This window comes from Nerophis lumbriciformis, linkage group LG03, assembly GCF_033978685.3.
Source record: "Nerophis lumbriciformis linkage group LG03, RoL_Nlum_v2.1, whole genome shotgun sequence".
NCBI lineage: Eukaryota > Metazoa > Chordata > Actinopteri > Syngnathiformes > Syngnathidae > Nerophis > Nerophis lumbriciformis.
The window spans coordinates 783,589-799,079 of record NC_084550.2 but is presented as its reverse complement, the minus strand read 5'-3'; the positions used below and the strand labels follow the sequence as shown (position 1 = coordinate 799,079).

At 51.2% G+C, this 15,491-nt stretch overlaps 1 protein-coding gene across 1 annotated transcript in view; it reads left to right on the top strand.

Moving 5' to 3' along the window:
- fras1 (Fraser extracellular matrix complex subunit 1) overlaps positions 1 to 15,491 on the top strand; it is a 383,712-nt gene that overhangs the window by 352,914 nt on the left and 15,307 nt on the right. The window contains exons 50-64 of the mRNA XM_072912400.1: positions 417 to 530; positions 4,027 to 4,168; positions 4,240 to 4,399; positions 7,683 to 7,839; positions 8,142 to 8,388; positions 8,459 to 8,803; positions 9,907 to 10,067; positions 10,132 to 10,279; positions 10,335 to 10,540; positions 10,600 to 10,756; positions 10,813 to 11,013; positions 11,086 to 11,273; positions 12,996 to 13,271; positions 13,336 to 13,568; positions 13,637 to 13,797. Coding sequence (XP_072768501.1) covers positions 417 to 530; positions 4,027 to 4,168; positions 4,240 to 4,399; positions 7,683 to 7,839; positions 8,142 to 8,388; positions 8,459 to 8,803; positions 9,907 to 10,067; positions 10,132 to 10,279; positions 10,335 to 10,540; positions 10,600 to 10,756; positions 10,813 to 11,013; positions 11,086 to 11,273; positions 12,996 to 13,271; positions 13,336 to 13,568; positions 13,637 to 13,797 — 2,896 coding nt within the window. The remainder of the gene's footprint in view (positions 1 to 416; positions 531 to 4,026; positions 4,169 to 4,239; positions 4,400 to 7,682; positions 7,840 to 8,141; positions 8,389 to 8,458; positions 8,804 to 9,906; positions 10,068 to 10,131; positions 10,280 to 10,334; positions 10,541 to 10,599; positions 10,757 to 10,812; positions 11,014 to 11,085; positions 11,274 to 12,995; positions 13,272 to 13,335; positions 13,569 to 13,636; positions 13,798 to 15,491) is intronic.

Sequence of the window (15,491 nt, the reverse complement as noted above, 5' to 3'; positions counted from 1 at the left end):
TTAAATGTCATATTAAATGGTGTGATATGCCATATTAAATGGTATGGCAGGCCATATTAAATGGTGTGGTATGTCATGTTCAATGGCGTGGTATGCCACATTAAATGATGTGGTATGCCATATTAAATGGTGTGGCAGGCCAGATTAAATGGTGTGGTATGCCACATTAAATGTTGTGGCAAGTCACATTAAATGGTGTAGCAGGCCACTTGAACTGATATGACAAGTCAGATGCGGCCCCACCAAGCCTTGAGTTGGACACTTTGGTGAAGGACCAAGTGTTATGCAGGACGGACCACGGCCAGCAGAGTCACTGTAGGAAGGTGCACTTTTCCAACAAGAAACTTCCAGTTGCCTTCAGTCAACTTTTGAAGCGCAGACAAAAACTCCAAAGTTGACCAGTTCTTCTTCTCCAGATCGTGACCGCCGCCCCCCAGAAGTTCAAGATCGACATTCTCCCCGTGGATGACGGGACTCCTCGTATCGTCACCAACCTGGGCCTGCAGTGGCTGGACTACCTGGACAACAAGGTGCATGGTCTGGCAGGCTGGGGTACAAACCTTATGGAGTGCCCCTGGTAATAGTCTGTGTCGGGGTCAAGCTGGGGTAGAAACCTTATGGAGTGGCCGTGGAAATAGTCTGTGTCGGGATCAAGCTGTGGTAGAAACCTTATGGAGTGCCCCTGGAAATAGTCTGTGTTGGGGTCAAGCTGGGGTAGAAACCTTATGGAGTGGCCATGGAAATAGTCTGGGGTAGAAACCTTATGGAGTGCCCCTGGAAATAGTCTGTGTTGGGGTCAAGCTGGGGTAGAAACCTTATGGATTGGCCGTGGAAATAGTCTGGGGTAGAAACCTTATGGAGTGCCCCTGGAAATAGTCTGGGGTAGAAACCTTATGGAGTGCCCCTGGAAATAGTCTGTGTCGGGGTCAAGCTGTGGTAGAAACCTTATGGAGTGCCCCTGGAAATAGTCTGTGTTGGGGTCAACCTGGGGTAGAAACCTTATGGAGTGGCCGTGGAAATAGTCTGGGGTAGAAACCTTATGGAGTGGCCGTGGAAATAGTCTGGGGTAGAAACCTTATGGAGTGCCCCTGGAAATAGTCTGTGTTGGGGTCAACCTGGGGTAGAAACCTTATGGAGTGGGCGTGGAAATAGTCTGTGTCGGGGTCAAGCTGGGGTAGAAACCTTATGGAGTGGCCGTGGAAATAGTCTGGGGTAGAAACCTTATGGAGTGCCCCTGGAAATAGTCTGTGTCGGGGTCAAGCTGGGGTAGAAACCTTATGGAGTGGCCGTGGAAATAGTCTGGGGTAGAAACCTTATGGAGTGGCTGTGGAAATAGTCCGTGTCGGGGTCAAGCTGTGGTAGAAACCTTATGGAGTGCCCCTGGAAATAGTCTGTGTCGGGGTCAAGCTGGGGTAGAAACCTTATGGAGTGGCCGTGGAAATAGTCTGGGGTAGAAACCTTATGGAGTGGCTGTGGAAATAGTCCGTGTCGGGGTCAAGCTGGGGTAGAAACCTTATGGAGTGGCCGTGGAAATAGTCTGGGGTAGAAACCTTATGGAGTGCCCCTGGAAATAGTCTGTGTCGGGGTCAAGCTGTGGTAGAAACCTTATGGAGTGCCCCTGGAAATAGTCTGTGTTGGGGTCAACCTGGGGTAGAAACCTTATGGAGTGGCCGTGGAAATAGTCTGTGTTGGGGTCAAGCTGGGGTAGAAACCTTATGGAGTGGCCGTGGAAATAGTCTGGGGTAGAAACCTTATGGAGTGGCCGTGGAAATAGTCTGTGTCGGGGTCAAGCTGGGGTAGAAACCTTATGGAGTGCCCCTGGAAATAGTCTGTGTTGGGGTCAAGCTGGGGTAGAAACCTTATGGAGTGGCCGTGGAAATAGTCTGGGGTAGAAACCTTATGGAGTGGCCGTGGAAATAGTCTGGGGTAGAAACCTCATGGAGTGGCCGTGGAAATAGTCTGTGTCGGGGTCAAGCTGTGGTAGAAACCTTATGGAGTGCCCCTGGAAATAGTCTGTGTCGGGGTCAAGCTGTGGTAGAAACCTTATGGAGTGGCCGTGGAAATAGTCTGGGGTAGAAACCTTATGGAGTGGCCGTGGAAATAGTCTGTGTCGGGGTCAAGCTGGGGTAGAAACCTTATGGAGTGGCCGTGGAAATAGTCTGTGTTGGGGTCAAGCTGGGGTAGAAACCTTATGGAGTGGCCATGGAAATAGTCTGGGGTAGAAACCTTATGTAGTGGCCGTGGAAATAGTCTGTGTCGGGGTCAAGCTGTGGTAGAAACCTTATGGAGTGCCCCTGGAAATAGTCTGTGTTGCGGTCAAGCTGGGGTAGAAACCTTATGGAATGGCTGTGGAAATAGTCTGGGGTAGAAACCTTATGGAGTGGCCGTGGAAATAGTCTGTGTCGGGGTCAAGCTGTGGTAGAAACCTTATGGAGTGCCCCTGGAAATAGTCTGTGTTGGGGTCAAGCTGGGGTAGAAACCTTATGGAGTGGCCGTGGAAATAGTCTGGGGTAGAAACCTTATGGAGTGGCCGTGGAAATAGTCTGGGGTAGAAACCTTATGGAGTGCCCCTGGAAATAGTCTGTGTCGGGGTCAAGCTGGGGTAGAAACCTTATGGAGTGGCCGTGGAAATAGTCTGTGTTGGGGTCAACCTGGGGTAGAAACCTTATGGAGTGGCCGTGGAAATAGTCTGTGTCGGGGTCAAGCTGTGGTAGAAACCTTATGGAGTGCCCCTGGAAATAGTCTGTGTTGGGGTCAACCTGGGGTAGAAACCTTATGGAGTGGCCGTGGAAATAGTCTGGGGTAGAAACCTTATGGAGTGGCCGTGGAAATAGTCTGGGGTAGAAACCTTATGGAGTGCCCCTGGAAATAGTCTGTGTCGGGGTCAAGTTGTGGTAGAAACCTTATGGAGTGCCCCTGGAAATAGTCTGTGTTGGGGTCAACCTGGGGTAGAAACCTTATGGAGTGGCCGTGGAAATAGTCTGTGTCGGGGTCAAGCTGTGGTAGAAACCTTATGGAGTGGCTGTGGAAATAGTCTGGGGTAGAAACCTTATGGAGTGGCCGTGGAAATAGTCTGGGGTAGAAACCTTATGGAGTGCCTCTGGAAATAGTCTGTGTCGGGGTCAAGCTGGGGTAGAAACCTTATGGAGTGGCCGTGGAAATAGTCTGTGTTGGGGTCAACCTGGGGTAGAAACCTTATGGAGTGGCCGTGGAAATAGTCTGTGTCGGGGTCAAGCTGTGGTAGAAACCTTATGGAGTGGCCGTGGAAATAGTCTGGGGTAGAAACCTTATGGAGTGCCCCTGGAAATAGTCTGTGTCGGGGTCAAGCTGGGGTAGAAACCTTATGGAGTCCCCCTGGAAATAGTCTGTGTCGGGGTCAAGCTGGGGTAGAAACCTTATGGAGTGGCCGTGGAAATAGTCTGGGGTAGAAACCTTATGGAGTGGCCGTGGAAATAGTCTGGGGTAGAAACCTTATGGAGTGCCCCTGGAAATAGTCTGTGTCGGGGTCAAGCTGGGGTAGAAACCTTATGGAGTGGCCGTGGAAATAGTCTGTGTCGGGGTCAAGCTGTGGTAGAAACCTTATGGAGTGGCCGTGGAAATAGTCTGGGGTAGAAACCTTATGGAGTGCCCCTGGAAATAGTCTGTGTCGGGGTCAAGCTGGGGTAGAAACCTTATGGAGTGGCCGTGGAAATAGTCTGGGGTAGAAACCTTATGGAGTGGCTGTGGAAATAGTCCGTGTCGGGGTCAAGCTGTGGTAGAAACCTTATGGAGTGGCCGTGGAAATAGTCTGGGGTAGAAACCTTATGGAGTGCCCCTGGAAATAGTCTGTGTCGGGGTCAAGCTGGGGTAGAAACCTTATGGAGTGGCCGTGGAAATAGTCTGGGGTAGAAACCTTATGGAGTGGCTGTGGAAATAGTCCGTGTCGGGGTCAAGCTGTGGTAGAAACCTTATGGAGTGGCCGTGGAAATAGTGTGTGGTAGAAAGGTGATGGAGATGTTTGGAGTAAGAAACATGATGGTGTCCCAGGCCAGCAACCTGATCACCAAGAAGGAGCTGCTGACCATGGACCCTGACACGGATGACGAGCAGCTGGTGTACGAGGTCACCAGCCAGCCCAAACATGGCTTCCTGGAGAGCAAAGGTCAAGCCATCAGCACATTCTCCCAAGGTGACCTTCTCCATCTTTGTTGTGGTGTGACGTGTGACTCTTAAAGAGACAGTAACCTCCGCACCTTGCAGCTGACATCAACCTGGGCCTGATCCGCTACGTTGTCCACGAGGACAGCGTCCAGGAGACCATGGACACCTTCAAGTTCCTGGTGAAGGACAGCAAGCCCAACGTGGTCAGAGATAATGTCTTCCACGTCCAGTGGTCCCTCATCAGCTTCCTGCACCAAAGGTTCCTTTCTCATGGAAAATGATCACTTCCTGTTGACTTCCTGCTCTCCTGTTGACTTCCTACTGACATACTGATGACTTCCTCTTTACTTTTTGTTGACTTCCTAATGACTTCCTGCTCACTTCCTGTTGGTTTCCTGCTAACTTTCTGTTGACTTCCTAATGACTTCCTAATGACTTCCTAATGACTTCCTGTTGACTTTTTTCGACCTTCTGTTGACTTCCTGCTGACCTCCTCCTGACCTCCTGCTGACTTACTGCTTGACTTCCTGCTAACTTTTTGTTGACTTCCTAATGACTTCCTGCTAACTTTCTGTTGACTTCCTAATGACTTCCTGCTGACTTCCTGCTGACTTTTTTTCGACCTTCTGTTGACTTCCTGCTGACTTCCTGCTGACCTCCTGCTGACTTTCTGTTGACTTCCTTCTTTCTTATTAATTTCCTGTTGACATCATGCTGACTCCCTATTGACTTCCTTCTGACTTCCCGTTGACTTCCTGTTGACTTTTTTCGACCTTCTGTTGACTTCCTCCTGACCTCCTACTGACTTTCTGTTGACTTCCTTCATTCTTGTTAACTTCCTGTTGACATGCTAACTCCCTCTTTCTGACTTCCCGTTTACTTTTTTTCAACCTTCTGTTGACTTCCTCTTAACTTCCTGTTGACATCATGCTGACTCCCTATTGACTTCTTTCTGACTTCCCGTTGACTTCCTGCTGACTTCCTCCTGACCTCCTGCTGACTTCCTGTTGACTTCCTTCTTTCTTGTTAACTTCCTGTTGACATCATGCTGACTCCCTATTGACTTCCTACAGATTTCCCGTTGACTTCCTGTTGACTTTTTTTACCTTCTGTTGACTTCCTGCTGACTTTCTGTTGACTTCCTGCTAACTTCCTGCTGACTTACTGCTTGACTTCCTGTTGACTTCCTGCTGACTTACTGCTTGACTTCCTGTTGACTTCCTGCTGACTGCCAGTTGACTTCCTTCTGACCTCCTGCTGACTTTCTGTTGACTTCCTTCTTTCTTGTTAACTTCCTGTTGACATCATGCTGACTCCCTATTGACTTCCTTCTGACTTCCCGTTGACTTCCTGTTGACTTTTTTGACCTTCTGTTGACTTCCTGCTGAGTTACTGCTTGACTTCCTGTTAACTTCCTGCTGACTTCCTTTCGACTTCCTCCTGACCTCCTGCTGACTTTCTGTTGATTTCCTTCTTTCTTGTTAACTTCCTGTTGACATCATGCTGACTCCCTATTGACTTCCTTCTGACTTCCCGTTGACTTCCTGTTGACTTCTTGCTGACTTCCTGTTAACTTCCTGCTGACTTCCTGTTGACTTCCTCCTGACCTCCTGCTGACTTTCTGTTGACTTCCTTCTTTCTTGTTAACTTCCTGTTGACATCATGCTGACTCCCTATTGACTTCCTTCTGACTTCCCGTTGACTTCCTGTTGACTTCCTGCTGACTTACTGCTTAACTTCTTGCTGACTTCCTGCTGACCTCCTGCTGAATTTCTGTTGACTTCCTTCTTTCTTGTTACCTTCCTGTTGACATCATGCTGACTCCCTATTGACTTCCTTCTGACTTCCCGTTGACTTCCTGTTGACTTCCTGCTGACTTACTGCTTAACTTCTTGCTGACTTCCTTTTGACTTCCTGCTGACCTCCTGCTGACTTTCTGTTGACTTCCTTCTTTCTTGTTACCTTCCTGTCGACATCATGCTGACTCCCTATTGACTTCCCGTTGACTTCCTGTTGACTTTTTTCGACCTTCTGTTGACTTCCTCCTGACCTCCTACTGACTTCCTGTTGACTTCCTTCATTCTTGTTAACTTCCTGTTGACATGCTAACTCCCTCTTTCTGACTTCCCGTTTACTTTTTTTCGACCTTCTGTTGACTTCCTCTTAACTTCCTGTTGACATCATGCTGACTCCCTATTGACTTCTTTCTGACTTCCCGTTGACTTCCTGCTGACTTCCTCCTGACCTCCTGCCAACTTTCTGTTGACTTCCTTCTTTCTTGTTTACTTCCTGTTGACATCATATTGACTTCCTTTTGACTTCCTGTTGACTTCCTGTTGACTTTTTTGACTTTCTGTTGACTTCCTGCTGACTTCCTGTTGACTTCCTTCTTTCTTGTTAACTTCCTGTTGACATCATGCTGACTCCCTAATGACTTCCTTCTGATTTCCCGTTGACTTCCTGTTGACTTTTTTGACCTTCTGTTGACTTCCTGCTGACTTTCTGCTAACTTCCTGCTGACTTACTGCTTGACTTCCTGTTGACTTCCTGCTGACTTCCAGTTGACTTCCTTCTGACCTCCTGCTGACTTTCTGTTGACTTCCTTCTTTCTTGTTAACTTCCTGTTGACATCATGCTGACTCCCTATTGACTTCCTTCTGACTTCCCGTTGACTTCCTGTTGACTTTTTTGACCTTCTGTTGACTTCTTGCTGAGTTACTGCTTGACTTCCTGTTAACTTCCTGCTGACTTCCTGTTGACTTCCTCCTGACCTCCTGCTGACTTTCTGTTGACTTCCTTCTTTCTTGTTAACTTCCTGTTGACATCATGCTGACTCCCTATTGACTTCCTTCTGACTTCCCGTTGACTTCCTGTTGACTTCCTGCTGTCTTACTGCTTAACTTCTTGCTGACTTCCTTTTGACTTCCTGCTGACCTCCTGCTGAATTTCTGTTGACTTCCTTCTTTCTTGTTACCTTCCTGTTGACATCATGCTGACTCCCTATTGACTTCCTTCTGACTTCCCGTTGACGTCCTGTTGACTTCCTGCTGACTTACTGCTTAACTTCTTGCTGACTTCCTGTTGACTTCCTGCTGACCTCCTGCTGACTTTCTGTTGACTTCCTTCTTTCTTGTTAACTTCCTGTTGACATCATGCTGACTCCCTATTGACTTCCCCTTGACTTCCTGTTGACTTCCTGCTGACTTACTGCTTAACTTCTTGCTGACTTCCTTTTGACTTCCTGCTGACCTCCTGCTGACTTTCTGTTGACTTCCTTCTTTCTTGTTACCTTCCTGTCGACATCATGCTGACTCCCTATTGACTTCCTTCTGACTTCCCGTTGACTTCCTGCTGACTTACTGCTTAACTTCCTGCTGACTTCCTGCTGACTTTCTGTTGACTTCCTTCTTTCTTGTTAACTTCCTGTTGACATCATGCTGACTCCCTATTGACTTCCCGTTGACTTCCTGTTGACTTTTTTTTACCTTTTGTTGACTTTCTGCTGACTTCCTGTTGATTTCCTGTTGACTTTTTGCTGACAGCTACAACGTGACGGAGGAGGCGGGCACAGTGGCGGTGACGGTGAAGCGGACAGGGAACCTCAACCAGTACGCCATCGTGCTGTGTCGCACTGAGCAAGGCAGCGCCACCTCCAGCAGCAGCACTGGCCAGCAGGACTACGTGGAATACGCAGGACAGGTACGTTCAAAGGTGGAATATGCAGGACAGGTACGTTCAAAGGAGGAATACGCAGGACAGGTACGTTCAAAGGTGGAATACGCAGGACAGGTACGTTCAAAGGTGGAATATGCAGGACAGGTACGTTCAAAGGTGGAATATGCAGGACAGGTACGTTCAAAGGTGGAATATGCAGGACAGGTACGTTCAAAGGTGGAATATGCAGGACAGGTACCTCAGATGACTCGGTACACACACCATTTCTCCAAAGTTGCATATTCTAGTTTATAGGATGTAACTGTGTTTTCTTTTTCCAATCTCAGGTCCAGTTTGACGAGCGCGAGGACGTCAAGGTGTGCACCATCGTCATCAACGACGACAAGGTTTTCGAGGGCATGGAGAGCTTCCAGGTGGAGCTCAGCATGCCCGTGTACGCGCTGCTGGGCGGGAACACGCGTGCCGTGGTCAACATCAACGACACGGAGGACGAACCCAAGCTGCAGTTCGACCAGAAGATTTATCACGTCAACGAGAGCACCGGCGTCATCCAGGTGCCCATCGAGAGAAAAGGTAGCGCACTTTTACCCGTGCGACATAAGGACCTCGGACCCCTAACACCAAGCGGACTTCCTCTGTCCAGGCGACACGTCCAGCACCGTGTGGGCTCTCTGCTACACGGTGGCCAAGTCGGCTCAGGGCAGCAGCCCCCTGGCTTTGGAGTCGGGCTCCGACTACAAGAGCCGCGGGATGAGCCCGGATAACCGCGTGGTCTTGGGGCCCGGCGTCAGCATGTCCACCTGCGACGTCAGGTTGATAGACGACAGCGAGTACGAGCTGTCCGAGGAGTTCCAGCTGGTGCTGTCGGACGCCTCGGATAACGCCCGCATGGGAGACGTGACCGTGGCCAAGGTGGTCATTGACGGACCCAATGACGCTTCCACGGTTTCTCTTGGGAACGCCACGTTTACGTTCAGCGAGGACGCTGGTATGACCTGTTTTTTTTGGCTATCATAAGGCCTTTGGGGGGTCTTTCTAACTCTAAAAACTCACCACGCGAGTGAAGCTCCTGAAGCTAGTTTTACTTGTCCAAGACCATCCATCCATCCATTCTCTACCGCTTATTCCCTTCGAGGTCGCGGGGGGGCGCTGGAGCCTATCTCAGCTACAATCGTGCAGAAGGAGAGGTACACCCTAGTGTTGCCAATCAACCTATCCCCAGGTGCATGTCTTTGGAGGTGGGAGGGGCCTATCCCCAGGTGCATGTCTTTGGAGATGGGAGGAAGCCGGAGTACCCTGAGGGAACCCACGCAGTCACAGGGAGAACATGCAAACTCCACACAGAAAGATCCCGAGCGCAGGATCGCATTTACACAAATGTGTCCAAATTTCGGTCTGTCGTGGTGAAGAATTTACTGGTTGAACTACGTTCCCATCCTCACCTATGGTCATGAGCTTTGGGTTATGACTGAAAGGACAAGATCTAAGACTTAGACTTAGACAAACTTTATTGATCCACATGGGAAATTGTTCCACACAGTAGCTCAGTTACAAAGGACTGGTACAAATGAGTTTCCTCTGTCTGGTGGCGAGGCTCTCCCTTAGAGATAGGGTGAGAAGTTCTGTCACCCAGGAGGAGCTCAAAGTAAAGTCACTGCTCCTCCACATAGAAGAGGAGCCAGATGAGGTGGTTCAGGCATCTGGTCAGGATGCCACCCGAACGCCTGCCTGGGGAGGTGTTTAGGGCACGTCAGACCGGCAGGAGACCATGGAGAAGACCCAGGACACGTTGAGGAGACTATAACTCCCGGCTGGCCTGGGAACGCCTCGGGATTCCTCGGAAGGAGCTGGACCAAGTATCTTGGGAGAGGGAAGTCTGGGCTTCCCTGCTTAGGCTGATGTCCTCACAACCCAACCTCGGATAAGCGCAAGAAGATGAATGGATGGATGGTGTCCAAATGTTAGTCAAGTGTACGGGACAAATGGCTGTAGCTAAATCACAAAATATTTGAGTTTAGGTCAGAGTACGTGGGCGGAGCCGGGTTTCAAAGTTCTGCTTGCCCCAAAAATCAACGTTGCTTTCTTCTTCAGGCACAATCGAAATCCCTGTGCTGCGTCACGGCAGCGATCTGTCCTCGGTGACGTCGGTGTGGTGCGCCACTCGACCCGCTGATCCGCCCTCGGCCAGCCCAGGTGTGGACTACATCCCTAGTTCCAAGAAGGTGGAGTTCCAGCCCGGAAAGACAGACGAGGTCGGGACGCAGAAACAAATAAATGTGAAGGCGTCAGTCTAAGACTTTTGTACGCACTTTGCAGACGTGCAGTTTGACCATCATGGACGACGTCCAGAATCCGTCCATCGAGGGCTCCGAGTCCTTTGTGGTCTTCCTCAGTTCCCCACAAGGGGCCGTCCTCCAAGAACCGTACGAGGCCAGCGTTGTCATCATCGACACCTTCCAGGACAGTACGTCGATATTTTGCAGACTCGTGCTTTGCACCTGACTGACGCCACCTCTCAGTTCCCAGCATGCAGTTCGAGAAGAGCGCCTACACGGTGAAGGAGCGAGACGGCGCCTTGCACATTCCCGTCATCCGCACGGGCGACCTGTCCTTCAAGTCGTCGGTGCGATGCTTCACCCGCACCATGTCGGCCATGGTGATGGACGACTTCGAGGAGCGGAGGAACGTGGACGAGTTCCGCATCACATTCCTGCGTGGGGACAAGGTAGAAGTCACTTTAGAAGGTTTACGTGGACACCTTCGTCACTTTTCTTTGTGTTGCAGGTGAAGAACTGCACGGTTCACGTGATGGACGACTCTGTGTTTGAACCCGAAGAGGAGTTCCAGGTGCACCTCGGGACACCGCTGGGAGACCATTGGAGCGGCGCCATGATTGGGGAGCGCGACGTGGTCACCATCACCATCACAAACGATGAAGATGGTAAGTCATTCCAGTCACTTCTCCACCGTGGTCCATTTACCTGACTCCTCCTTCAGCGCCCACCATCGAGTTCGAGCAGGCGTCCTTCCAGGTCAGAGAGCCTCCGGGTCCAGATGGCATCGAGGTGCTCAACATCAAAGTGATCCGCCACGGGGATCTGGATCGCACCTCCAAGATCCGCTGCAGCACCCGAGATGGCTCAGCCCAGTCAGGAGTGGACTACAATCCCAGGAGCAGAGTCCTCAAATTCACCCCCGGTCAGTCTTTAGGAACTGAGAAGGAACTCTGGGTGAGTCTTTGTGATGACGTCCTCCTTTTGTCCTCCTCAGGGATGGACCACATCCTCTTCAAGGTGGAAATTGTGTCCAACGAGGACAGGGAGTGGCACGAGTCCTTCACAGTGGTCCTTGGCCCTGATGACCCGGTGGAGGCGGTGCTTGGGGAAATCACTATGGCAACCGTCACCATTCTGGACCAGGAAGCTGCTGGAAGTCTCATCCTTCCTGCACCACCTCTTGTAAGGAAAGCTTAGGCTATATACTGTGTGTATGTATATATATATATATATATATATACAGCATCGCGTGGACATCGGGGGCAGTACCTCTGGATTGGCAGACCGGGGTGGTGGTTCCTCTCTTTAAAAAGGGGAACCGGAGGGTGTGTTCTAACTATCGTGGGATCACACTCCTCAGCCTTCCCGGTAAGGTCTATTCAGGTGTACTGGAGAGGAGGCTACGCCGGATAGTCGAACCTCGGATTCAGGAGGAACAGTGTGGTTTTCGTCCTGGTCGTGGAACTGTGGACCAGCTCTATACTCTCGGCAGGGTCCTTGAGGGTGCATGGGAGTTTGCCCAACCAGTCTACATGTGCTTTGTGGACTTGGAGAAGGCATTCGACCGTGTCCCTCGGGAAGTCCTGTGGGGAGTGCTCAGAGAGTATGGGGTTTCGGACTGTCTGATTGTGGCGGTCCGCTCCCTGTATGATCAGTGTCAGAGCTTGGTTCGCATTGCCGGCAGTAAGTCGGACACGTTTCCGGTGAGGGTTGGACTCCGCCAAGGCTGCCCTTTGTCACCGATTCTGTTCATAACTTTTATGGACAGAATTTCTAGGCGCAGTCAAGGCGTTGAGGGGATCCGGTTTGGTGGCTGCAGGATTAGGTCTCTGCTTTTTGCAGATGATTTGGTCCTGATGGCTTCATCTGGCCAGGATCTTCAGCTCTCACTGGATCGGTTCGCAGCTGAGTGTGAAGCGACTGGGATGAGAATCAGCACCTCCAAGTCCGAGTCCATGGTTCTCGCCCGGAAAAGGGTGGAGTGCCATCTCCGGGTTGGGGAGGAGATCTTGCCCCAAGTGGAGGAGTTCAAGTACCTCGGAGTCTTGTTCACGAGTGAGGGAAGAGTGGATCGTGAGATCGACAGGCGGATCGGTGCGGCGTCTTCAGTAATGCGGACGCTGTATCGATCCGTTGTGGTGAAGAAGGAGCTGAGCCGGAAGGCAAAGCTCTCAATTTACCGGTCGATCTACGTTCCCATCCTCACCTATGGTCATGAGCTTTGGGTTATGACCGAAAGGACAAGATCACGGGTACAAGCGGCCGAAATGAGTTTCCTCCGCCGGGTGGCGGGGCTCTCCCTTAGAGATAGGGTGAGAAGCTCTGTCATCCGGGGGGAGCTCAAAGTAAAGCCGCTGCTCCTCCGCATCGAGAGGAGCCAGATGAGGTGGTTCGGGCATCTGGTCAGGATGCCACCCGAGCGCCTCCCTAGGGAGGTGTTTAGGGCATGTCCGACCGGTAGGAGGCCACGAGGAAGACCCAGGACACGTTGGGAAGACTATGTCTCCCGGCTGGCCTGGGAACGCCTCGGGATCCCCCGGGAGGAGCTGGACGAAGTGGCTGGGGAGAGGGAAGTCTGGGCTTCCCTGCTTAGGCTGCTGCCCCCGCGACCCGACCTCGGATAAGCGGAAGAAGATGGATGGATGGATGGATATATATATATATATACTATATACTGCTTGTATCACACATAATATCAGACTCAAGTTAAAACGCCGCAGGACTGCTTGTATCGCACATGGTATCACACACGCGTAAACACTCTGCAGGACTGCTTGTATTGCACATGATATCACATTTTACATGCAAGCACATATTATCTGATACTTATTTTTGGATGATACGGGACCAATACACGATATCAGTATCAGATCAGCCCTACTCAAAGATGCCTGCTCCCCTCAGGTGGTCTCCCTGGCCGACTACGATCACGTCCAAGAGGTGACCAAGGAAGGCAGCAAGAAGACTCCCTCCCCCGGTTACCCCCTGGTGTGCGTCACACCCTGCGACCCGCACTACCCCAAGTACTCGCTGATGAAGGAGCGCTGCGAGGAGGCGGGCATCAACCAAACACAGGTGCACTTCTCCTGGGAGGTGGCGGCGCCCACCGACACAAACGGGGCCCGCTCGCCCTTCGAGACGGTCACGGACACCACGCCGTACACCAGCGTCAACCACATGGTAAGATCCTCCATCCGTACTGGTCTGCGGAAGTCCTGAACGAGCGTTTTGCGGGTGGTTTCAGGTCCTGGACAGCATCTACTTCAGCCGACGTTTCCACGTCCGCTGCGTGGCTCAAGCCCGAGACAAAGCGGGTCACCTGGGGACGCCGCTCAGGAGCAACATCGCCACCATCGGCACCGAGGGCTCCATCTGCCACACGCCCGTGACCACCGGGACCGCCAGAGGGTTCCAGGCTCAGTCCTTCATTGCGACGCTGAAATACTTGGACGTCAAGCACAAAGAACACCCCAACAGGTGAAGGAGGAACATAGTTTCATGTTTGGATCATCCGTTTATTTCCTCTCCTTAACGCCACCTCTTAGGATCCACATCTCGGTGCAGATCCCGCACCAGGACGGCATGCTCCCCCTAGTCTCCACCATGCCGCTGCACAACCTGCACTTCCTGCTGTCAGAGTCCATCTACCGGCAGCAGCACGTCTGCTCCAACCTGGTGACCCTCAAAGACCTGCAGGGCCTCTCTGGTAAACCAAAGAAAACTTAGCAAAGTATTGATTTCTCGCTAAGCTCGAAATGAAGGCAAACGCATTCTTCTCCCTCACCTATCCCACCTGCTTTGCTTCTTTGTCCTTGTCTGTCCCGTCTTAAGAAGAGCCTCTCCTTTGCCCCGTTCTCGAAGATCTAAAATGTGGAATTGCTAAACTGGTCTCTCAACTCAGTTGACAAGACCTTTTCGACAAGAAGCTCCGGTTCGGGGGGACCTGCTTGTACTGACGGGACGGTTGTTGCTGAAACATGATGGACTCTTGGGAGAAGTTAGGGTTAGGGTTAAGCTCCGGTTCAGGCGGAACATGCTTGTACTGACGGGACGGTTGTTGCTGAAGGGACGGTTGTTGCTGAAACATGATGGACTCTTGGGAGAAGTTAGGGTTAAGCTCCGGTTCAGGCGGAACATGCTTGTACTGACGGGACGGTCGTTGCTGAAACATGATGGACTCTTGGGAGAAGTTAGGGTTAGGGTTAAGCTTCGGTTCAGGGGGAACATGCTTGTACTGACAGGACGGTTGTTGCTGAAACATGATGGACTCTTGGGAGAAGTTAGGGTTAGGGTTAAGCTCCGGTTCAGGCGGAACATGCTTGTACTGACGGGACGGTTGTTGCTGAAACATGATGGACTCTTGGGAGACGTTAGGGTTAGGGTTAAGCTACGGTTCAGGTGGAACATGCTTGTACTGACGGGACGGTCGTTGCTGAAACATGATGGACTCTTGGGAGAAGTTAGGGTTAGGGTTAAGCTCCGGTTCAGGCGGAACATGCTTGTAGTGACGGGACGGTTGTTGCTGAAACATGATGGACTCTTGGGAGAAGTTAGGGATAGGGTTAAGCTCCGGTTCAGGCGGAACATGCTTGTACTGACGGGACGGTTGTTGCTGAAGGGACGGTTGTTGCTGAAACATGATGGACTCTTGGGAGAAGTTAGGGTTAAGCTCCGGTTCAGGCGGAACATGCTTGTACTGACGGGACGGTTGTTGCTGAAACATGATGGACTCTTGGGAGAAGTTAGGGATAGGGTTAAGCTTCGGTTCAGGGGGAACATGCTTGTACTGACAGGACGGTTGATGCTGAAACATGATGGACTCTTGGGAGAAGTTAGGGTTAGGGTTAAGCTCCGGTTCAGGCGGAACATGCTTGTACTGACGGGACGGTTGTTGCTGAAACATGATGGACTCTTGGGAGAAGTTAGGGATAGGGTTAAGCTCCGGTTCGGGGGGAACCTGCTTGTACTGACGGGACGGTTGTTGCTGAAACATGATGGACTCTTGGGAGAAGTTAGGGTTAGGGTTAAGCTCCGGTTCGGGAGAACATGCTTGTACTGACAGGACGGTTGTTGCTGAAACATGATGGACTCTTGGGAGACGTTAGGGTTAGGGTTAAGCTCCGGTTCAGGCGGAACATGCTTGTACTGAAGGGACGGTTGTTGCTGAAACATGATGGACTCTTGGGAGAAGTTAGGGATAGGGTTAAGCTTCGGTTCAGGGGGAACATGCTTGTACTGACAGGACGGTTGATGCTGAAACATGATGGACTCTTGGGAGAAGTTAGGGTTAGGGTTAAGCTCCGGTTCAGGCGGAACATGCTTGTACTGACGGGACGGTTGTTGCTGAAACATGATGGACTCTTGGGAGAAGTTAGGGATAGGGTTAAGCTCCGGTTCGGG